Source organism: Panthera leo, chromosome C1 (assembly GCF_018350215.1).
Source record: "Panthera leo isolate Ple1 chromosome C1, P.leo_Ple1_pat1.1, whole genome shotgun sequence".
NCBI classification, from domain to species: Eukaryota; Metazoa; Chordata; class Mammalia; order Carnivora; family Felidae; genus Panthera; species Panthera leo.
In genome coordinates, this window is record NC_056686.1 from 54116946 (window position 1) to 54143096 (window position 26151).

Consider the following 26151-nt stretch of genomic DNA (forward strand, 5'->3'; position numbering starts at 1 on the left):
TGAAATTTCAGGTTACAATGATCTGCTTTGGTACTTGAGACACTTGTTTGGATTCCCCTGTCCATATATCTCATTTGTATGCCCTTGTGAACAAAGCACACACACACACACACACACACACACACACACATGCAGTGCTTGACTTTGGACTCTGCACTTTTCCCAGCAGCTTTCATTCTTCCCCGTTGTTACCTCCCTTTCTGTTCTGTGAAGTTTTGGCTTTCAGAAGTGACTTTGCATCTAACTAACAGAGTGGCTGCTGTGGCTAGCCCTTGAACAAAGAGCTTAAACAGAAGAATGAGGGTAATGTTTATTGGAATAAAGATTAGCCTTTAAATTCCTCAGGGGAATGAACCAAATCCAATGTTTTCCTGTGAGCTGACATTTTTTATATAGATGCTGTTTTGGATCTTCTGGAGAAGGGAAGGGGAAAAAAAAAACTTCAGCAAATCAGCTTTTTCATTCAGAAATGGAATTTGGGGGGCTGTTTTAGCAAGGCTTTTGACAGTCCCTGATTTAATGTTTTCACTGTGATGAGAACAGTAGCTGTACAAATCTGATGAAAATCTGAGCGATGGAGGGTGTTGTTGAGGGGGAAACAGAGTGCGATTATTTAAATAATCCTAGGCCAATAAGCATCTGGTAGGTGGAGTTAGTGTTGTGTGCATTATAGGGCAAGATAATTCTGAATGAAGACTTGAAACATCACATGTGCTGGACAGGCTCTAGTTCTGCTTTTTGTGCAAACAAAACAAGTGACAAGGTTTTGCCGACTATCCATTAGTGAGTGCAGCTCCTTTGATAAGATTAAAAAATACATGTAAAGGATTTATCAGAAGCCCTTATGAATATTTCATGAGTTGATATATTCAGCTGAATGAATTCAGTGAGTGTCAGTGTGTCGCTGGCAGACAAGCCTCATCCACAAGGAGGCTACTGACATAGGAAGCACTTTGGCGCATTTTCAGAGGCGAAGCCAGGCTGATAAAGCTCCTTGTGACAGCCTGAGTTACCATTCTTCGAGTATGCTGCTCTTGCTCTAAGCAGCTCAAACACTGGAGCCGCAGCTTCCGAAATTAAACTGGAAAACAGTTTGCAGACTCATCAGCCTCCTAACCTGCAGCTGTGTCTCTGCTATGTTTGAGGTTTTTGTTTTGGGTGGTGAAAGCCAGCACTCCATATAAGACATGACAGCAAGAGAGTCTTCAAAAGAACTTACTGCTTCCGAATCTGAGGTTTGCATAAAGACTTTCAAGGAGCAAATGCACTTAGAACTGGAGCTTCCAAGATTACCGGGAAACAGACCTACATCTCCTAAAATTTCTCCACGCAGTTCACCAAGGAACTCACCATGCTTTTTCAGAAAGTTGCTGGTGAATAAAAGCATCCGGCAACGTCGGCGTTTTACTGTGGCTCATACATGGTAAGACGGGACTTGGAGGTGTCTGTGGTGCTTTTCAGTAGCGGCAGTGATTCAGAAATGTAGAAAACGAACATTTGAATTTTGTTCATAATGCATACCACAAGTGTGAAACGAATGGAGAGCGGGTCTGCTGAAGAATACATAGTGCACTGTATATTAAATTATCATTGTGCTGCCAAGCTGTTTCCAGATAAAATAAGCCTTTAACTGTAGGGAGTCTTTAAAGTTACTGCTCACCAAAGTATACCTAGCTGATTCTAGGTAAATTAAATACTGAAGGAGTTTTTAACATTCAGTGTTTTGTTTAATCTCTGTTGAGGTGATAGCTGACTTCTTTCGGTGCGTTTGGTGGCTGTTGTTGATATGTTTTAATTGCGTATTTTTGGTACGAGACAAATGGTTGAATTTTAGTTCTGATTTATTTCTTATGGCAATGTGTAATATAAAGTCAAACTTAATTATTGCATTGCCATGTATGTTGTGTAGAAACTAGTGCGATTTTGATTTATTGGCTTAAAGAAAAGGAGAACTAAATTCCCACTTCTGAAATGACATGGTTAATTAGTCTTATTTAGATTCAAATTGCTATTATCTTGAAGAGCCTCTTGTAAAAAAAGTAGTAACTTCAGAATTATAGGCAATAATAAATAAATCCCCAGTTTACTTAGGAATGCCAAGTAAGTACATTCAAGAACTTTCTGTAAAAATTGCACTGAGTCTGCCACCTTTAATGTATGTGTTACATACAATGGGGTAGCTTCCTTAAACCAGTATGATAATGAAGTGTTAAAAAAGCACAATAAAAATTAAATAAACTTTAAGCACCAAAACTGGGGCATTTCTGATTTCTCTGGAGGACGTATTTTCTTTCAGATTGAGAGACCCTTCAAAATTGGGTATCTGGATGGTTTTTATTTAATAGGGACCATAGCAATAAAGGGAGCTAGTACTTCTTAAAGGCAATTCTAACACCGTGATTGTGTGACTGCATATTAGGTTGCCAACCAACATTATAAACTGAGGATATCTGGATATCTGGGTTTGCACATTAATATTTACTTAAATTCTGGTTTCCACTCATCTGAAATGTTTGTCTCATCTACTGCACAGTGCATTGGCAAATTCAACTTACCCCTAGAAATATGTAGCTTGCCTTTGATAGGTACCACATGGTTAGCCAAAAGATACTTTACCTAGTTAAAATGGTATGGTTGTTTTTGTTTTCTGAGAATGGACTGTTGTTCATATAATTGCTCTATTGAAGAATTTTCCTGGTCATCTTTTTGATGAATTAAATCTTAATTATAGTCTCATACGTAGAATGCACGTGATTAGTTTTTAAAAACCTACCAATGGTAGCATTTGTATAAAGAGAAGATTTATATATAAGTGTATACTGAAGAGCGCCTTTCTCTCGTGGTTTACTCCACTCCTAATGTGTATGTATTTTCATATAGTTTGCTAAGTAGTATAACTGGATAGGAGAAGGGATGTGGGTATAATTAGTTCTCATAAAAAGAACAGAGATGGAAAATGTACAATTAACCAATAGGCTTATATGTTTTACTACTTGTGTTAATATTAAACCAGTATTTTGAGAAGAAGGACATTTAATTTTAGTAAGCTAATTTTCAGATAATGGTAAATCTTCATAAGACTTTGGTAATATTTTCCTTACTGTAGAGTTTCTGAATATAATAATGTGACCTTTCTTTTTACTTAGAATAGATTTTTGATGTGCTAGGAACATGAGCTATAAATATTGGATTTTTTTCTTTTCAAAAGAATCCAAATTTTAAAGTGATTAAAAAGCCAGTTTCACTCATGCATTATACAAATTTTCTTGCAATGAGCTACAAAAAGAATAATTCAATGATATCTGAGGTAACTTATGCTATTAGAGTGATCTTCTTCTAGCTGAGGTAAAGCAAAAATTTCTACAGATTGTAAAAAAGAAAACCCCCACAAAACACATGAATTGGTTATAATGTACCATAATACAGGTTTAAAGAATCCATTAGTCACCAAACTTATAAAATGACTTGAGTTATGACCGTGATTCATTTTCACCCTTTTTCTCCCTCAACTCACATACTCCCCTTCTTACCATTCTTAGTAAAGTTATATCAGTTTGTTTTCAGGTCCTGATTAAGTCCATAAATGCATTTATTTCTATTGCTTTATTTGAGTGTATGTTTAATATTTTTCAAATTTATTTGCATGAAACATTCCATGAAAATGTCTTTTTATAAAATATACACATATCTTATGTATTTGAATGACTTTTTCACTCATTAAAAATTATGTGTTTTTCTAGCATCATATATAATAAGAACATGAGTAAATTAGAGCACAAGTACTTTATTTTTGCCCCTTTGTCATGATGAAATGTAACTATCCTTTCACGATCAACAATTGGTATTTTCCAAGCCATGCATTTAAGTTAGAAATTCCAAGATATGCACTTAGAAGTCTCTAAAAACATGTTATTACTTTACAGTAGACAGTAGGCTTCTTTTAAGAAGACTGGATTGTTTTGATTCCAGCATTGAAATTAAAGTAATTTTCATGATGAAGCTAAACAATGCAGAAGATACAGTTTATGTCTAAACTCACTAAACAATTTTTTTTATCTTTAGTTATTTGTAGATTTCATATTTCACTCAGATGAACATGTAGTTCTGGTTTTGAAAACCCAAATTCTGAAGTGTGGGCTAATGGCAGAAGATTTAAGAAGCACTTGTGAAATACTGACTCTGGGATTATTTTTAAAATATCTGAAGACAAAAGTAGATATTCAGTGTGTTGTCACTAATCAGAATATTTAAACAATCCTAAATCTGAAAGGAATTTGAGTGATTATCTCATTGCTTCCTTTTACCCTTGGGCAGACCACAATTACTCCATCTTTGACATTTGGAAATCTGCCTATTTTTTATGACTTTGGAGAGATAGTTCTATAATCTCATTTAGTACACAATCTCACTGTTTCATAGTCCAGGTACTAGAAAATTCTTCTGGATGATCAATCTGTATATAACATATAATATTTGTAATCTGGTTTTTGGTCCTCAGTGAATACTAAGAAAAGGCTTATAAGAACCACATGAATCCAAAAATCCCAAGTTTTTCTTTTTTTTTTTTTTTATACTCTCAACATATAGAATTGAGTACTGCTGTGAGTGAGAAAAACTTTTGGTTCAGTCTATGTGGATTCCAACACCTGCTATATTTTAAATTCTTTACTAGAATGTTCATATATAGTATCTCACTTAAGTTTCATTTGGAGTATAAGAATACTCTAAATTCATGTTCTTTTCAAGATTACATGTTGCAAATATTTTTTTAAAATGTTCTGAATTGCTTTAGCTTATTCCATGTATTTTTACTCCATCAGCCATTAATTTAACTCTGAATCACCATCCCAAATTTCCAAATTCTCCTTAGAATTTTGAAACCCAGTAATAGATACTATACTCACTGTTAGATGATATGAGAAAATATGGATAAAAAACCTATCTTACATTGCACAGTGTCAACAAAATGTGTATGGAGTTGGAAAATTAATGCCAGAGTCCTTAGGTCAGCATATTATTTTTTTTTAAATTTTTTAAAATGTTGATTTATTTTTTGAGAGAGAGACGGGGGGGGGGGGGGGGGGGGCAGAGAGAGAGAGAGAGAGAGACAGAATCCAAAGCAGGCTCCAGGCTCCGAGCTGTCAGCACAGAGCCCAATGTGAGGCTGGAAGTCACAAGCTGTGAGATCATGACCTGAGCTGAGCCAAAGTCAGACGCTTAAGTGACTGAGCCACCCGGGCGCCCCGGTAAGCGTATTATTTATCCCTAACCACAAAGAGTGACAGCTTCTGAGGCATAATCTTATTCTATTTGGCTCCTGCAGTGCTTTTTCCTGACTGGCACTTGCCATAGTATCCCGCTTCTTCAACCTTCATTCCTTTGCTGATGTTCTAACCTCAGTCACTGGTTCTCCTCCATCATCATCAGCAGAGTGATCCTCTAAATAAGGTTACTGGTGATGGCCTTCACTATACCCTGTGCTCACCACACACCTATCCCTATACTCTCTTCTTGAAGAACAAGTGTATTGGTGAGCACTGCATTCTGTCCATCTATCCTTTCTTGCCTGTGGAATGTGCCTGCCCAGGGAGCAATATTCTTTCCATTAGAGTTAGTATCAGAAAAAAAGACTTGTGTTTTTCTCCCTTTCCCCCATTTAGTTCCACCTATAACTGGGAAATCTTTCCTCATTTTAACAAAGGTTCATGAAATGTATACTTTTGTGCCTAATAGTTGTGCAAATGTACTAAAAAACATAGCTCATGGTCTAAAGGAGCTTATACCTGATAAGACAAAGCTGAAATGACTGGGGAAGAGTAAAAATAGAACAATGAGTATAGTATATGGTTGACCTTCCTCTAAATTGTAGACACAATTTATGCAATTTAGGCCTAGTTTCTTAGCTAAACTTACTATATCTTTGTCTTATATTATTCTTCAATTTACTTGAACTATTTGCTAGCTATATTGGATAAATTTTGAGAAATATCTATGTCTTTATATATTTACTGATTGAACAAAACATTTGTTGAGAGACTACTGTGCTCCAGGCTCTACTCTGGGTTTAGGAGATACAAAATGAGAAAGCCCTTGCCTTCAAAGAACTCGTATACTGTCTGGAAAACAAACTTACACATTATTAATTAATCAGTGGTGTGTAAATAATGCTATTGAACAACAATGCCCCAATTTGTCATGAGAGCACAGAAGAAATAAAGACCTCTAGAAAGTGAATCAGTGTGTTAGGAAAGGTTTAGAGAAGAGATGACATTTGTATGGGGTCTTGAAAAGTGAGTAGCGGTTTTCCAGCAGAAGAGTGGCCAGGAAGGCCATTCTGTTGGTCAGAGAAATAGTAATAATAAGGAAATTCCATTAACCCTTAACAGTAATAAAAGCTCACATTTATTAAGCACCTGCACTGTATCTGACATTATTCTATATATTTATTTATTTATTTAGTCCCATGAAGAGCCCATTAGTTATGAATTATACAGTATTATTGTTTCCATTTTATAGGAAAAGAAGTGATGCACAGGATAAGCAATTTTCCAAGGGTTACACAGCAAATAAGGAGCTGAGCTGGGATTTGACGCAGAGCCTGGGGGAAAGTGAGCAAAGTTCACTGAAGTCAAAGCATAAGATGCAAGATGGCAAAGATCAGAAGTAAGACTGTGCCTGTAGATTGGAGGCATACTTTAGAGATTCCAGTATCATGAACAAGACTTGGGGCTTTATTGCAGCATCAGTGGGGAGCCACTGCAAGGTGGTGAGGAGGGTATTGCCATAAATAGCTTTTTACTTTGGTAAAAGATTGGCAGGCATTGTGGAGAATGGCTTGGCAGATGAGGAGATTAGAAGCAAACAGAAAAAGGAGAATGTACATTTGAGACTAATGACTTCTAATTATTGTATATATCCCATAACATTGAAAACTGTGCTTATGACATTCTTTATGGCTTAACAAATTACTGTTTATGGAACATGGGGTTAACATATGTAAATTTGGTCTCCCCTTACATTTATCACCTATACCATGATGCTATGCATAGTATTAGCTGATGTGCACTGTCCCCAAATGCATCAAACAATCACCGCAAACGTGCTTGGGGTGCCTCTGGGGAAAACCCTAGTGCTCATTCCTCATTTGCTAGAGGTGCTTTGTGTTGTATTTTGTGTATAGTCCTGGAGGATTTTTTTTTTGACAGAAATTATCTTAGTTTACAGACTGAACTGAACGCCAGTGGAAATCTATGCCTCATAGCCTGAGTCTATTGCTTTAATCAGAGCAAGCATTTTCTCGGTAATGCAAGTCTATAAATGGTGTTTTCCTGGCCTTTTAGTGTCCGCCAGTCTTCAATATATTGGATTTTTAAAATACTTCCTGTAAACAGGCTTTGTAAAGTAATGATGATGGCCCCTAAGACACATGCTGGAAGGTGGTTTGGCAAGCATGTCTGCTGCCCAACTGCCAAAGTTTATCCCCCTTTGTGAAATCCCATTTACTTTCTTTTCCCGTTCTTCCCTCTTTGTGGTCTCCCAGTTTTTCTCCTTGGCTGTTGTTTATAGATGCTTTCTTCTCTAACATCACTGTGAAGACACCAGTAACATTATGATTGAGGCATTTAAATGATTCTCAGGAAAGAATCCAACATGCTTACCATAGTTTACAAGGCCCTGCCTTATCTGGCTCCAGGCTACCTGTGACCTCATCTCCTATTTTCTCCCACCATGCTAGTCTCCTGTTTGTTCTTCAACAAACCTCGCATGTTTGCACTCCTGGGCCTTTGCACTTGAGGTTCTTTCTGCCTGCAAGACTAGTACCTTAGATGTTGACTTGAGCCACTCTCTTACTTCCATGCAGGCTTCTTATCACTTGCTAAAGAAGGCTTCTCTGACCCCTCTATCTAAAAAACAGCACCCTTTACATTCTAGTCCCTTACTCTGCTTTATTTTTCTTCTTGGTAGTTATCATTACCTGAAAATACTCAACTGAAAAGACATGCTTGTTTGTTATATTGGTTTTTTTTTCTTCTGTTATCTGCCAAACTTTCTAAATTACACGAGGGCAGGGATTTTGTCTTGTTTACTACAACCCAGGCACCTACAAGAAAGGCCGGCACTTAATATTTGTTGGAAAAATAAAAGAAAGAATGACTATGGTTCCTGTTTCTTGCTCTTTATTCTTAGAGGATCTTTCCTTCCGGCCTGCTATGAGGGAAGAGAAAAGGAAGCTTAGTTCATACTTATTCTACAAGCACCCTTATTCCTACTCCATCCATCTCTAAATAGTTGTGTTTCTTTTCTGCCAGTACAGCTACTTTAACTGGCTCTTTTCTTTTTTCTTTTCTTTTCTTTTCTTTTCTTTTCTTTTCTTTTCTTTTCTTTCCTTTCCTTTTCTTTCTTTCTTTCTTTCTTTCTTTCTTTCTTTCTTTCTTTCTTTCTTTCTTTCCTCTATGATATTGCAGATACTGGTTTAATTACAACATCTCACTAGAGGCTAAGTGTTTTACATGGTAACCTATTTAATTAAACCACTTTGTACAAATCATACCACCTAGCCTGTAGTACTGTAAAGTCAATATTTGTCCGCAGCACTGTACAATTATTTATTTGGTTATTCTTCATGCATCAACTAGCACAGTTGGTGCTCCAGCTCAGGAAAGCTCTACATATCTCTTGTTAACTGGGTAGAAGTGTCACACAGAGGAATCTACTTGTTATTTGGTCTTTAAAATGTTTGCATGTTATATCTTAGAATGTTTAATTATCTATGTCTTTCCACTGATGCAACATTTAAAATATTGACACTAGCGAGAGCTACGGCAATTTGAGTTCTTTATAGGATTTCCCTACAGGGAATTTGGAAGTAAGAGTCCATGACTTGCAGAGTGAGGAAATTGTGAATTAACAACCCTTGTACTTTAGAAAAGACATCAGCAGGAGTGAAAATTTTCACTTGGTGCTGTCTCAATGTTTCTGTGCTTCGAGGTTGAGACCTCTGTCTCTCCTAGTAATTTGTCTGACACAGATATGTTTCAATCTCATTGTGTACTTTAAGCTTAAAAAAAGAAAGTAATTTGTTGACCATCTCAGATTGCTTCTTGCTAGAACTTACGCATTTTTTCTGTGAGGGAGAAGAATGACTGCCTTGGTGCCTGGGTGGCTTAGTCAGTTGAGCTTCTGACTTCAGCTCAGGTCATGATCTCATGGCTTGTGAGTTCGAGCCCCATGTCAGGCTTTGTGCTGATAGCTCAGAGCCTGGAGCCTGTTTTGGATTCTGTGTCTCCCTCTCTCTCTGCCTGTCCCCCGCTCATGCTCTGTATCTCTCTCTCTCTCAAAAATAAATAAACATTAAAAAAATTAAAATGACTGCGGCTCTAGACCTTTTATGGAACAGAACATCTGTAACATGGTGTGCACCCCTGACAGACCCACTTGTCCTCCTCTTCCTTACCTTTACCCTGCACAGCTCAAGCTTACTGGGAGTTACACAAATTAGAAATAAAGGGTGAGGGGTAGTATGGCTTCAAGAAAACTGTTTTCAAACTGCACATTCTGGAACATCAGTGTTCTAGGCACCATTTTGGGTATTCCTTGAAAAATAGGGCACTGATGATCTTTTTCTTAGTCCTGGGTGAACAAAACAATATGGATGACTGTAAGCTTAGAGAACTTTGGAGGAGTCTCGCATAGATTCCATAATATCCAAGTACTTGAAAACCCCCAGTTTAAGAGATAAACGAGTGGAGAGAGAAAAAGTTTCTATGTATCTGTGCTTGATAAAGTTGTAGAATTCTGCAATTTATTATTTATTTATTAAAAAAATTTTAATGTTTATTTACTTACTTTTGAGAGGGAGATAGAGAGGCAGAGAGAGAGGGGAGAAGAGAATCCCAAGCAGGCTCTGCATTGTCAGTGCAGAGCCCGATGTGAGGCTTGAACTTATGAATCATGAGTTCATGACCTGAGCTGAAATCAAGAGTCAGATGCTCAACCAACTGAGACACCCAGGAACCCCTAAATTTTTTTAATGTTTATTTTTGAGGGAGAGACAGACAGAGTGCAAATGGGGGAGGGACACAGAGAGAGGGAGACACAGGCTCTAGGTTCTGAGCTGTCAGCACAAAGCCTGATGTGGAGCTTGAACTCACAAATCACGAGATCATGACCTGAGCCAAAGTTGGATGCTCAGCTGACTGAGCCATTCAGTCGCCCCTCTGCAGACAATTTATAACATTAAAATTATATTCATCTAAAATGTGCAAGAATGGCAGCAGGACAAATGAAGAGGTTGGAAGTATTTGGGACAAGGAGAGTTCAGTTAGAGTGAAGATTTAAAATTTCAAAAAGTTGAAAAAGTAGCACAATGAACATCCTTTACCTGGACTTACTAACTAGTAATGTTTGTCTACATTTACTCTGTCTCTGTTTCTTTCTTCATATCTAACACAATGTGTGTGTTTCCTTTAGTTTGAAGAGAGCACATTTACATGGAGAACAGTAGTTTGGGGATCAAAAAGAGACTCATATTTATTTTTAAAGTTTGGGATTATATTTCTATTCCATGAGCATGTTCCCATATCACAATTTGAGTTTAATTCTTTTTAGTTTTTTTAATCTTTATTTATTTTTGGGAGAGAGACAGAGTGTGAGCAGGGGAGGAACAGAGAAGAAAGGGAGACACAGAATCCAAAGCAGGCTCCAGGCCCTGAGCTGTCAGCACAGAGCCAGACATGGGGCTTGAACTCACAAACTGTTGAGATCATAACCTGAGCCGAAGTCAGACGCTCAACCAACTGAGCCACCCAGGTGCCCCTGAGTTTAATTCTTAATAGTGTAGTAGCATATTGACAAGTTGTAAGTAAATTTGTGTCCGCATTTTTAAAACTAAACTATTGAAACAGTTATGGTGGAGGGTTAGAGGCATCTGTAATAGTTATGACTTTTCCTAATGATAAATTGTTGGTTGTAGGTGCTTAAAACAGTTTCTAAGAGAATGGATGTCTATAACATTTAAATCTTCTTCCCCTAAGAAAAGATGTTATTTCTTTTTCTAAAACTATAAAACTTGTAATATTAGAATGGTATATAATGTCATTATATACTACACCAGAGGTTCTGTCATTGTATAGTCTTGATGTTATCTTGAATTTTATTTTTTACTAATAATCTTCACTTTATATTACATTGTCTGGAGTTGAGAAAGCCAGTTGGTTTCAGTATTTTTTCTTGACTGGCTATTGAAATTTTAGATCATTAATTGTCTTGGACACCAGTTCCTTCATTTGCAAAATGGAGAAAATAGCCTTATGTTTAAATATTTTCGAATGTTAATTTAATTTAAAAAGATATCTATCTGGGAGTGCCTGGGTGGCTCAGTTGGTTAAGCATCCAACTCTTGATCTTGGCTTAGGTAATGATCTCACGTTTCATGGGATTCAGCCCCGTGTTGGGCTCTGTGCTGACAGTGAGGAGCCTGCTTGGGATTCTCTCTCTCTCTGTCTCTCTCTGTCTCTCTCTCTCTGTCTCTCTCTCTCTGTCTCTCTCTCCCCCTCTCTCTCTGCCCCTTTCCTGCTTAAGCTCTCTCTGTGTCTCTCTGTCTCTGTCTCTGTCTCTCTCTCAAAACAAAATAGAAACAAAAACAAAACATATCTATCTGGTCCACTAGCTATTTATCTTCTAAGATAATGTATTAAAATACTTAACACAGTATTTCATGCATTATAAATGACATAATAGATACTACTGTTTAATTAAATATCTTTTTAAATCTCTAAGCATACACAAACATTCACATTATTGTCAGCCTTGGTTGGTAAGGCAGAAATTATTTTTCATTATTTGAAAAGCATCACTGGGTATGGACTGTGCCAATTTGAGAATCAAAATGAATGTGAATTTATAAAGAAATAATTTTACAATATCCACAGTGTGACCATTCCATATACTGAAGAAACAAAATATCATTTATTTATTATCATGTGATAATCACATTCTAGTGAACCGTGCGTAATTATACCGATATGCATATCAGAAGACCCAGTGTGAACAGCTTACACCCTCTAAGAAACTTTATGGCCTTGTTTGGCTGCTATCACCAGTATATTTTGAAAAGCTATTTGTTACTGTCCACTGTGTGAAGGAGAGAGGAAGAGAACCATATTGAAGTAATGCCATCTACTTGCACCAATTAGCTCAAAAGCAAAGGCAAAACAAAACAAAACAAAAAACAAGCATAAGAAGATGCTTTGTTTATTTCAAGATCCCACATATAAAAAGCCAATATAGGATTCAGTGAACAAATGTCTTGGAAAAATTCCAGTGTCATCAAAAACTCACTTATCTCAAAATGTCTCCCTGCTACCCTTTCTATTCCTGTACAAATTAATAAGCTCAGTCTGTTTCTTACGGTACGGAAGGCCTGAGAGTGCTTCTGTGGCTTATTTGGGCCGCAATTACCTCTGCAGTTTATACAGGAAACCTCTCTCTCACCATCAGGACTATTTGTTTCCCAATGAGAGGTTGACAAAAAAACAAACAAACAAACAAAAAAGATGAGGGATCCAATCTCTCTTGTTGGTATCTCAGCTGCTCATGACTTCCTCCGGAGATTTTACCCTTGAAATCCAGATGCAAATTTTAATTTCATGGGGATAACTATGGCCTTTCTCTTCACCTATCAGCTTGCTCTGCCAGATCTGCACTCGCTCAGGAGTTAGAGTTGTGTCTCTAACATGCTAATGTTTACCAAAACAACACAGGGACTATAGGAAGCTGGGTGGTCTGGTGCAGAGCACAGCATTTGAATCCCAACTCCCAACTTCTACCAGACGCTAGGTTTTGGACAAACCATTGAACTTAGCTTGGTTCCTCTTTCTGCATCTGCAAAATTAGAAAAATGCTACTTGCATCTCATGAGGCCCCTATGAAGATTAAATTAATGTGTGCACAGTGCTTAGCACAATCCCTAGCCAATGACAGGTAATCAGCAGACATCAATTCACTAATGCATCCATAGCTTAAGATTCCATATAAAAACTTATACCCTATAGATAATAATGTAAATTACTTACATATTTTATATGACATGGTTAAATAAACAAGTTTTTATTAAGCAACTGCTGTGCATATTCATTCTTTTCACACCATTTAGTTTCATGGGATACTTCATTTCCTAGGATTGTTCCTTATCTTAAAGCTCATATTAACTATTCCTTCCATAGTAAGGTAAAATTTAAAATGAAAAAGAAATCACCATGTGTTATGGGGTCTAATTGCTTTCATTCTTCACAAAGACAACTGCAAAGGGTTTTGTCCATAAAATGATCTGTATTCTTTAAGATTTCAGTTACCTTCTTGAATTCCATGCTTGTCTCCATTAGTGAAACTGGCTGCCAGTGAAATACTATTTCTCTAAGTTAATTTAAATATATTTCTACTAAATAGAAAACATGTTCTTTTCAAAGGACCAGAATGTCAGTGAAGTTGTTTTCCCCAGTCAGTAGAATCTAACCTCCTAGTTATTTGTTTATATAAGAAAGTTTATTCATGAGAAGCATTGGGAAAAGAGTTTAGGATCTAGAGTCAAAGAATCTAGACATGCATCCTGGCGCCACCACTTACAAACTGTTTTTTTTGTTTTGTTTTGTTTTGTTTTGTGAGTGGGGCAGAGGTAGCCATCTAACCTTTGGAACCTCAAATTCCTCATCAGTAAAGTAGAAATAAAACAATTCTTTCCCTATTCATGTATGATATTTATAAAATTAACTAGAATTGTTGAAAAATGCAACAAACTGGAACCTATTTGCTGGAAGAAGATCAAAGATAAGATTATAGGACAGAAAGTAATGATAAACTATTTCTAAGGAGTACAAAATAAAGTGAGTGGCTCACATGCTGCAGTTGCATTTGGGTTGTATGTAAAGAGCATACTGTTAGTAAACATTATTAAATACCACAAACATTGTTCCACAGACATTTTATTTCATGAAAAGGAGAGGAGTTTCTGCTCAGTGGAACCACTTATGTGAAAGACTGTAATGGAGACAGGGGCCGGACTAAATGGTAACTTTGGATCTTATCTGCCCCCATGGGTCGTTACATCACCTTCATGCTTCCTGCAGAAAGATAGTAGAAAGCTCTTATAACCAATATTCAGTGAAAGTTGTATTTAGTCTTTATCCAGATGACTATGCAGCATTTAAATCAAATTGCTCATTATATCTTGGTCATTTCTAAGAATATTTAGGGCTGAAAACAGAAATAAAGGTTACTGTTTTCCCTTTGACACAGACTTCCTTCTCACATGATCATTGATCGGGTTGGTTCTGTCTCCTAGCAATTGAAAGGCAGTAAAAGGTTATATCTTTAAGACACGTGTTTCTATTCAAGTGAATTCGTATGTAGTTGAAAAATCAGCTATCCAAATAAACTCAAAGCTTTGTGGTAATGCAAAATAAAGTAAAATAATTTGGGGCTTCACAAGAATCATGCCAAGGTTCTGGTTGTGTCTAAATTGATAAAATAAGATTTTTAGGACCCTATCTGTCAATTGTAGACTAAATTAAGCAACTGCCTCATCTGAATAAGGGTTTGCAGAGCCTAATATTATGAAAGAGCTATCTTTATCAACACAGTACTTGCTTGGGATTCAGAAGATTTGAGTTTTAATGCCAGCTGTATTCCAGATGACCTATGAGCACATACACTGTATATTTGCTGCTGGTAGCTTTTTTGTCAAATGGAATTAATAATTACCTGCTCTACCATCGTTACCTTATGCATTCCAGTATCAATATTGAATACAAGTGGCTATAGAGTGCTTTGGTTTTCTGCAAAGTAACTTGGCAGAGACATCCAGAAGAAAAAAAAAAAAAAGCTTCTAAGAAGTTCTATGCATAAAAGATTTTTTTAAAATGTGACTCAGCTTTAAGATGCATTAATGAATTGTGTATTTTAGGTGAACCCTAAAAATGTTTTTGCCAAGTACTTGGTACTCTGATAATTTAGATGTTTGTATTTAGAGTTTCTTAAAGCATTGTTGTATTTATATAGGTCAGTGCTTTTTCAATGGCTAAAAACCAAATAGACATCACTTACTGAATTAATTCTGATGTGTGCCTTGCATTTCATTTTTGTATCCATTCTTATCAACAAATGTTTATTGTTGGATAAAGTAAACATGATAACACTTTACCATTAAGGAGCTTTAATCTAACCAAGGAGAGTACATAATCAATTGGCATGTACAATAACTTTATTTGATAGATATAAATGTTGAAAGGATATAAGAATAAAATATAATGCTCTCTCACTGCTACCAAGTGTTACCAATCTGATTTTGAAACTAAAGGTTGACAGAGCAATGGTGCTGTCTTCTTTCCAAATGTCTGTGAGCCTTGAATTTTCCTCTGTTATGATGACTTATTTTTTTTTTTCAGCCATTAATCAGTAGTGAGCTATACTTGGGAAGTGGTATACCAGCAAGTAGTCTGCTAGTGTGAACAAGCAGGAAATATGCTCCAAGAGAGAAGGAAATAAGGTAGCAGGATTTAAAAAAATTTTTTTACATAAAAAATTATACAACATACATATTATATCATCTAATCCTTATCTCCATTTACCGATGAGAAAACAGACTCAGAGATCAACTGACCACTGCTAGGTAACCTGGCTATAAAGGAGTGAGCCAAGTACCCCTTTTGTTCTGATTTGGAGTTACACAGTGTTTATATGGACAAGTTCCATAGATTCAGTGGCATTCCTCCATTCCACCTCCTTCTCAACTTCCAACTGCAAACACCTATGGGAAAACACTCAGAGTTCTCATACCCTCATGTCTCCTCATTAAAAGCTTTCTTACAGTGAGGACTTGACACATCCATTCTCATTTAAGCATGATTGACTCACGGGGTTTTTGTGTTATTTCATGTTATGGAAATAAACATTAAACCAGAAGAATTAATTTCTGCTTGGAGAATTTTACACATTAGAGAGCAGAAGTAAAGGGAAGTATTTTGGGGGACGAAAGGGCATTTCTAATCCCCCCCACAAGTCATGAGACATAGATGATGAGCTGAATGTCCCAGGCATGTAGTTGTATTTGCAAACCTTTCGTTTATTCACCACATTTAGCTCCCATCTGTTATGTGCCCATGTTTCCTGCCTTCTTCCTGTTTCTATGGATCCATTCTCTGTGTACTTGGTTGAAGCCAACCCCTCCACTGTGCACTGTATCTCCCTTACCATCAATGGCTTTGTTCTTGCACCTGCCCCTGCTCTGTCACCAATTTTCCATCCTATTAGATTATATCTACCTGTCTATAAACATGCCATAGCTCTATTCATAATATCTCTATTCTGATGATTCCCAAATTTATATCTCTAGCCAGACTTCTCTGAAGTCCAGATCTATATACCTATCCAACAGCCATCTTGACTGCTATATCTTGGCACATCTAAAACTGACATGATTTTCATCACCCCCTTCTCACTTTGTTGTAATTTATTCTCTATCTTGGTAAAATTCAATTCCATTAGTCTAATTGCTCAGGTCAGAAACCTTGAAGTCTTCCATGACTCCTGCTTTTCTTGGTCATTTCATATTCCACTGCTGCAGCAAATTCTATCAGCTCTGCTTTCGCAATGTATCCAGAAGCTGACCCCTTCTCTTTACCACCACTGACACTGTTCTGATGATCTCATTGGGTTGTTAAATTAACCTCTTACCTGATTTTCACCCTTCCATCTTTGCAGTGTATTCCCCACACAGTTGCCATTGTGATTCTTTATAACAAGTGAGCATTTGTGCCATGTATCTATTCAGAGTCCTCCAGAGTATGGGTTGACTTGTTTGTACCGTATCTGTAAGGCCCTATTGTTTTCAAATTGTTGCTTCTCAAACTCTGTTCCTTCCCCTCACACCATTCCAGCCACACTTGTCTATTTTCTGGGCCTCAAACAAAAATATAAGCAATATCCCCATCAAGGTCTGTGCCTTTTTATATTATCAAAAAAGAATTTCCCCCAAGAGATCTGTATGGCCCACTTTCTTCCTTCTTTCAGGTCATTGCTTAAATTCATCTAATTGGAGAGGACTTCACTGACCATTTATATAAAATAACACTCCATATTTTGGCTTTCTTCTGCTTTGATATCTGTGTGGTTCTTATCCACACCTGATGTACACATCCATATCTATGTTCATGCCCATGTCGTATCTATCTATCTATCTATCTATCTATCCATCTATCTTGCTAAATCTCCTAAACCTATAAACCAAATGAGCACATGATAAATAATTAATATGTATTTGTTGAATGAATAAATGAATGAATGAATGAACGAATGGAGCAGACTCTGAGTATTTCAGTTTTAAGCATTGAGCCTCCAAGTTGAATGCGAGAAATGTGGACAGATAATTTAAAATATGAGGTGATAGATAAAATAGTAAAAGTCAGTATCTCCCACCAAAGAAGCAATTTTATCTGCAAAAGTAAATTGTAAAAATACTATTAAAATTTGGAGCCCCTAGTAGCTCAGTCAGTTGAGTGTTGGACTCTTGATTTCGGCTCAGGTCATCATCCTGGGGTTGTGGGTTCGAGTCCTATGTCAGGCTCCGCGCTGAGAACATGGACCCTGCTTGGGATTCTGTCTCTTTCTCCCTCTGCCCCCTCTTCCACTCTTTCTCTCTCTCTCTCTCTCTCTCTCTCTCTCTCAAATAAAAACATAAACATAACAAAATCCCCCCAAATATTTTTAAAATTTAACAATAGATTAATACAAAATCTGATTGCATTGTTAACTAGTTGTGTGATCTTAGGGAAAGAACTAAATCAAGTCTGTTCTTCCCATTATACCCACTATGCCATCAATTTTATTTTATTTTTCTGAAGGTTGTCAGATAATATGATACATAATAGGCATTAAGTAGATATTATTTTTCTTTCCTTTCACATTTAATATTTCATTTTACATCTTCATGTTAACCCTCTATAATGTACCTTAACCCTCCATCATATCTCAATGACTTCCTAAATTTCCACCTCTGACTTTCTTCTGTTTTCTTCCTCCAAGACTTTGACATCAGGTAATGCTATAATCAGCCTCACCATTCCATGAAAGATTATATACATATACATATATAAAATTATATGTATAAACTGGTGAGTGCTTTAGCTATATTTCTAAGGGCAGAAAGCTGGATCAATCTTCATCATTATAGGATAGTAATAAGTGAAAATTTATTTTTTAATTGGAAGTAAGTTTATTTGACTCACACTACAACAGTGGTTCTTACTATGTCACAAAATATCATGAATGGGAGTGGGAATGATGTTCATAGAGTAAGTGCAGTGGGAATTTTACAAGAGTATAAACCATGACTATATTTCCCCCTTTGCTATAACCAGGCAATTAGCAACAGCAACATGAGTATTTTCAGGAGAGAGTATCGCAATTATTAATGTTACTGATAGGGCATTATGTGGAAGGAACAATATTTGGAGTCATTATATTAGACTAATCTCTTTGAAGCCAAGTGCTATTTCTTTTATTTTTTTGGGAAATGGTTTTATTTCCAGTTTTATTGTTATGTAATTGACACGTAACATTGTATAAGTTTAAGGTGTACAACATAATGATTTTATATGTGTATATACTGTGAAATAATCACCACAGTAAGTTTAATCTTACTCACATTGCATGGTAACTGATAAGTGGCTATTGAACTGAATTTCTTCATTTTTTTCTCTAAGGCATCTGTATTTTTATTGCACATGAGACAAACTTATTTGTGTCCCTGTTTACCATTGGGATATATACAGTCAGGAGGTGATATAATAATACTGCATCTGAAATTACAGTGTATGAGGGAATCTGCACACATACCATTTGTCAATTAGGATATTTCTAAAATGTGAAAAGATATACAACAGAAATTAGTGAAAGACAACCCAACTCTTGGTTTTTGATATAAACACAGAATTTATATACAGTTTTCTAGGTTATAATAATTACAACCTCTTCCTTCTAGGGACTCAGTTAAGGAACTCATTGTTGATTGAGATCTAGAATTTATAATTGTTTTCTTTTTCATATTGTAATAATGACAAATATCAGCGGTTCTATCATCACTGTTTGCTCTGGTCCAAGTCCTGTGTTTTGAACTTCCATGCAAGATTTTTTATCACAGTTTTCACCATTTGGGATCTCTTAAGTGTTGTTTAGCTTTCAATGAAAGACAATCTTTTAAGGAGTTTATGTCCTAAATATTTTCTGGTTTTGCAGTAGCACACAGCAGATATAGTTATTGTGTTTGGATTGAGATTTTCATTTTTAACATGTTCTCAAATTCTTTAGACATTTAATGTTTCCATCTGGTCCTCATAAAAGATTTCACATTTGTAATGCAGCTCAGGTTCCTGCTCAGAGAGCATCATTATAATTCTATCCATGACTCCAGTTTGATAGATCAGATACTTTTTTAACTTTGGATTTTTTTTGAGCTTTTTTTTCCTTTTTTAAAACCTAAGAATAACACTTGATTTTAATGATGCATTTCTTTCTGGAAACAATTGTAGTGTGTGTACCATGACAACAAGCATGCTCCTCACTTCCTTCTGCACAGTTTGAAGCTGCTAGGGTAGGAGAAGTTACCACACTGTGAGTCCGGTACAAGGAAACTTCTCAGTCATCATATTTCCTCTTCATTAAACAATCTGTTCTCAGTCATCACAGATGGAGGGGATATTTTCAAGGACTTGAATGTTTTCTTGAAATAGCCAAACAAGCCATGTTAAATAGTAGGTTCTAGGACACGATTCAAGCAAATGTCCATAACTTCTAGCAGGGTCTTTTCCATTTAGCTAGGTGCTCAGTACATGTTTAGCCGATACTATATGCCATGTAATGCTCTAACATCTTCATAAATATTAAATCAATTAATCCTCAAAGCAACTTTATGAATAAAGTACTGTTGGTGTCCCTACTTTAAGGATGAGGAAAGTGAGGCAAAAAAAAAAAAAAAAAAAAAAAAAAAAGCAAAAGGATCACAGCTAGCAAGTGACAGAACCAGAATTGAAACTTTGGTGGTCAGGCCCAAGTCCATGTTCTTCAACTACTAAACTATGTTATGATTGGTTATGTTCAGCTGCCAATTTCCAAAAATCTATTATTACTTCGCCAAAATTGAATTGCACACTCTCTGTAACTTCCCCAGCACAATGCTTGACTTACAGTTGACAGTCAATAAATGTTTGTTTACCTAACTGTTTAATTAATAATGAAATACTTGAAATAGGTCAAAGCAAAGGCAAATCACAGTGATAGCCAGTGGAGAGGGTGCTCTTCATTCAGAAATGCCAGTAGGTCCTAGTGTTTAAGTATAACACATATGGAAGACCCTGCTCCTCCTAAGATGATGCTCAGGGTTTTGGATTTTCAAATCTAAGAGAATTGTCTTCATCTCACTCATTGCTCTATAGTGATACAGTTTTTTTTTCATTTGATTGTAGTAAGATACGCATAACATAAAATTTACCATGTTAAGTATTTCTAAGTATACAGTTCAGTAGTGTTCAGTACATTCACACTGTAATGCCTCTCCAATGTAACTTCCTTTAGAGGAGGGAAAAGTACAGATATTAGAGATTAAATTGCACAAATAATTTTTTAGGCACAATTGTGAAGTATAATCCAGTCACTGAGAGGAAAAAGGCAAAGAGCATCTAAAAAGAAACATGATGAAATGTTTTAGCCAAGAGATGCCATACACGAGAAATTGGAAACACAGAGTATCATAAGAAGTAATGAAATAATAATTTTGTATATTCTCTAAACTTCCCATATTTCATATTTTCATATTTCTTCTAATTTTCTAGTGGTAAAACACAACCAAAAGGACTTCGGTGATTGCTTTTGGGTCAGAAATAAATGGCTAAGGAGCACAGTAATGCAGCTTGCTTTCAATGCCAAGCCAAGCTTGAGCAGAAGGAGGTGTTGAGATATTCCAAGGGGCAAAATACATAGGACAGTTATTGAAGGAGAGGAGTGTAAACTCTGTTGGGTGTTCTGGCAAGAAAAAAAAATGCAAATGGGGTGAGGATGGGATGGGGAACAGGACTAGCTAGAGTACGGAGCATTGGCTTCAAGTAAGAAGGCTGGAGGGTGGTTCTCAGGAATTTAGATTGTACCTATACAAACACTGCTTTGCTATTTGGGAGTTTAGAGACTTGGCATCTTCTCTCAGACTGTTGAATATGAGAGTGAAGATTTGAGAGCAGGAAATGTATCGTCTTTGGAAAATCAACATCTTTCATTGTGCTGCCCATATAAAAGGCTTTATATACTGAATTAATTTATCAATTTACATATCAATTAATGAAGTATTAAAATAAGTCTAGAAAAAAGGATCATATTCACTAGACTTAGCCTACAATTTGTTCAATATTGATGTGTCTAAGAATAAAAACTACCTAAAGAAAGGTCAACATGTAATATGTGATTACCATAATCAGGATAGTAATTTAGCATTTCTGTAAACTAATAGTATTTGAATTTATTCTACATATATTCAGTGTTGGTAATAGACAACTGATTTTCTGTGGCCAAAAATTGCATATGGGATCATATGGTCTTGCTAATTCAATTAATCTCTTCACGCATAGTCAGTATTGTGGAAATAGCAAAATGTCTCCAGTATTTCTGTAGATTTTCTTGTTTAATTTAAAGTTTCACTTATGACTTTAAGAACCAGAGAACTCTTTAGGAAATTATAAAAGAAGTCATTTTTTCCTGGTAAAGTTCTGTCTATACTATCCATTTCTTGAGTTTAGAAGCTCAGAGGAGAGCAAATACTGATTATTCCCTCTTACTGCTTGTGAAGTTCAGAAATGCTTAATGGAGATAACCCACTATTAGTGCGATTTAAGAAAATTTCTATCCAAGAGTGCTTTCTAAGAGCCATTTATATTTCACCAGTTATATATCAAGTTGCATGTGGAAATCAGAGTTAACCGATGTATTCCAGTTGTATTTTAAAACCACTTCAGATTGGCATCTGGGTAGCTGGCTATTTTTTATATAGCTCTCCACAAATCATAGAATCTTCAAGGTGAAAGTTGCTTCTTGTTTTACTGATACTCTTGTAACAGGATATATTTAGCTGCTTTAGTGAAAGTAAGACAAATATTTTTGCCTAAAGAGTATGTGGTTTTGACTTTTATAATACAGTAGACTCTGACTGATTAGGTTTTAAGATTTAATATGTCAGTTTTGTGCTTTACTTTGCTTGTACAGACACAGAAATCTCAGAAGACATTTCCAAAATGAGGTTAATATTCTAATACCCCTTATCAAAAATATTTGAGCACCTAGAAACTGTTTTACAGTAACAATCAACATCTTAGAGAGTCTTCCAAATAATTCAACTTAAGGGTAGGATTTGGAAATAAGTAGCATTATCAGACTCAAATGATACTGTTTTATAAAAATGTCAGTGGAACATAATTTTAAATTGGTGGAAAATTATATACATATATATATAACTATATGCTAAGGAAAATACAAATTTATATAGTAATAATTAAAAGGTTTTGTGACGTGGACTATGATCTAAGAATAAAATGTTATAGGATGTAACAATTAGATAATTTCATATTTTATAACAATGAAAATATCTATAAATTAAAACACCATTTAAAAATCTTTTTGCTGTTTTTTGGAGTAATTCTTAAATTAATGGTAGGAGTTCTATTTTTATATTCAAATGCATTCTGATACAATGACATATAGTTTTGATGACCTGGTTATACTGATGCAAGCTTTCAGTGGCATTGCCTGGGGCTAGTAGTCTGCTGAATATTTTATTTTGATATTGTTGCAATAACAAGTTAATGTATTAGTGCTTTTCTTAGCCTAGAAATAATTAATTAAGGAACTGAAGCAATTTATTTAAAAAGAAAATTTTAGAATAAGTTTATAGTTCACCTAGAGTTATTTAAATGTCTCATAAATTTATGGGATGGTCCAGCAAATACTTTTTAGAAAATTATGTTTAATATATCACAACCTTTGTTCAGTCCTTTGCAAACCAGTTTTCTATGGGAGTTCTTTTGTATCCAGAAACACAGACAATTAGATATTTACACATATAGCCATACTCTTTTTTTTTTAAATTTTATTCTACTGTATAGCACTAACCTAAATCTAAGCTGGAAGTCTGTCCAGATATGGTTTGGAGGGCTAGTTAAATAGACAATATACACAGAGAGATATAGGATCTAAGTGCACTTCTCTGGTTCATTTGCAGGCATCACTCAAGCTCCAGGTTTGTATTCTTCAGTTTAGGTCAGTCAGCCAACAAGACTTCCCTGAGTGGTCACTCATGACAAGGCCTGCACTAAACTGTGTACATAGAAGTCAAAGAAAAATTGGTCATTATCAATAAGCATTTATTGATACACAGTGGCACAATATCTCTTTCAAGAGTTTTCATTAATGTTGGAGAAATTCAACTTTTAAAAAAATTCCGATTTTAAATTTGGCCCAGAAATTTTGTTGCTGGTCAACAGTGTAGCTAGCTAGGCTAGTTTCAAGGACATGTCATAATTAGGTCAGAATAATAGATGCAGTTAGTTAGGTACGGTAGGATTCAAATTAAAGTAGGTGTCTGAAATGATAATTGTGTAAGTCATAAATAAACAAGTAAATAAAAAAGTATAGAAGTAAGTAAATAAGTATCTCTTGAAGAACACTGAGAAACAGAATTCTTGCCATTGAGTGGGTATGCCAAGTGGTTATATTCCTTCGGTACCTTGGAGAGCTCTCAATAACCTCTAGCTTTGATTTTGTGTAAGATTTTACTGAGGCCTTTTGTCTTCCTAGCCGAAGGCCTACCTGATTAGTTCTGTCATTATGGTAAGACTAAAATATAGCTAATGCAGCTTTACTCCAATTTGATATGATTAGACAGAGTGGTCAGGATATCATTTTCTGACTAAAACCTTTTGGCCTTCACACTAGATCATGGGCAATACATTTTGGTTCCTCAAAGTTACTTATGTACTGCATAAGACAAATAAACTTATCAGGGGTTCAAAGTGTTATCACGCTCTCTCTCCAGGAGAAGGATCGTCTTTTTGGCTCAAACTGAAGAAGTGTCGCTAAGAGCATGGTGGCATGTGTTTTGCTCCCATTAGTGGTAGGCACAATAAACACTAGAAGAGTGCAGAAAAGAAGTTGTTACTAAGGACTATACAACCTATGAAAGACTCCACACAATAGCTGGCTCTGTAGTAATGAAAGGGTTCAGATAATTTGGGAGAAGGGAGACGGAATTTCAAGTGGAGAAAATGTTAACCATTTTTAACATTCCATTGATTTTGGGGGAAGTTAATTAGAAGACAAAGTCTTTCTTTAAATAGCCTATAATCCACCTGAGGGAGAAAAGAAACCTGCAAGCATGAACCAACATTGGAATAATTACCAGTTATGTAGTGAAAGAACAAAGAGGTAGAGTATAAACTTAATAATGACGCTTTGGAGATAAAGTCTTTGGAATAGAGGAACAGTGTTGGGTAGGGCTAATGAGGGCGGTATTGTAGAGATTTGTCTCCTGATCTGAGTTCCTATTTTCTGTTTGTTATATTAGTGCTTCCTAAGTGTATATTTTGCGTTTGCTTAACTGGAAAATTGACCTCAGGAAGAAATACCTATAAAGTAAAGGAAAAAAAAAAAACTCTGTATGCAGAAAGATCTCACTTATACATATTTTGATCATTACTTCTGTAGATTATTTCAGCCTGAGTTTATTATTTATTTATTTATTTATTTATTTATTTATTTATTTATTTTTGCTCTTGTGCTGCCTGCTCACTACTGCTCATACTTTTGCCAGCCTCTTGACTTTTGGATTCTTTACTCTGAGAGACTCTCCATACAAGTATTCTCCTAATGTGGAGTAAAATTGCTTGTATTTACAGAGCTTTAGAAGGTATAAAAGTAGTCAATAATGGGTACAAATAATATATCATTGTTAATAGTATTCAACCAGGTCTTTCCCCAGCATTTTCAAAATGTCTCTAAAAAATATAAATCCAGTGTCACAATATATTGGACTTGGAAATACTTCAGAGGCTGCCTCATTTACTCCTTACCCAATCAGGTAGCCACTTGCACTGTGTCACATCTCTGGCACCTGGTCATCAGGCTCTGTGTGAACAGTTTAAAGGATGAGAAGCTTCCTACCCAAGGCACTTATTCATTCCACTGTTGACTAGCTTTAACACTTCAAAAGGTCTTGCATTTAAGCTAGCATCTGATTACATGGCTTTAAATCTATTGTTCCAATTTCTTGCTAGGGAAGCTATACCAATGAGATCAGTTCCTACATTTATTCAACAAAATTAACTAGGCACATAATACGTGCAAGGAATTTTTTTTGACTTACAAATGATAAAGTTACGAATAAGGATATGATGTTTACCCTCAGTAAGAAGACAGATTTTTAAGAAATGTTTCTTGTATCAGTAGATGGATGGGTAGATGAATAAATGCTAATGTTTTCTCTCTTTCACTGTTAAATAGTGGATAAACTCTTGGGTGTATAGTTGACCCTTGAACAATGTGGGGTTTAGGGGTGCCAACACCTCATGTGGTTGAAAACCCGCATATAACTTTTGACTCCCCCCAAACTTAAATACTAATAACCTACTGTTGAACAACAACCTTACTGATAACATAAACAATGGATTACAAATATTTTGCATGCTATATGCGTTATATACTGTATTCTTACAATAGAGTAATCCAGAGAAAAGAAAATATTGTTAAGAAAATTGTAAGGAAAAGAAAATACATTTATAGTACTGTACTGTAAAACATCCACGTATAAGTTGACTGGCACAGTTCAAACCTGTGTTGTTCAAGTGTTAACTGTATAAGTAAATTTGGTGTATTCCTTTATAAGAGAATAGCATACTGATATCCTAATATCCTCTAGAGTGGTGATGTAATATTTTTTATTGTATACCCTATCAGTATAAAACATTCAGGCAAATCTAACAGGTACATATTTATTTTAAATACATATTAAAATTACAAATATGAAATACTGAACTAAAGTATCATGTATGTATACTAAATAGGCATATT

General features: G+C 35.7%; 1 protein-coding gene across 2 annotated transcripts in view; it reads left to right on the forward strand.

The window, feature by feature from the left end:
• The window catches only part of PDE4B (phosphodiesterase 4B), a 435709-nt gene that overhangs the window by 67536 nt on the left and 342022 nt on the right, over positions 1 to 26151 (forward strand). The window contains exon 1 of one of the 2 annotated variants that reach the window (XM_042952043.1): positions 1188 to 1423. The exons of the other annotated variant lie outside the window; for it this stretch is intronic. Coding sequence (XP_042807977.1) covers positions 1188 to 1423 — 236 coding nt within the window. Of the gene's footprint in view, positions 1 to 1187; positions 1424 to 26151 lie in introns of those variants that run through there. 2 annotated transcript variants of the gene reach the window in all.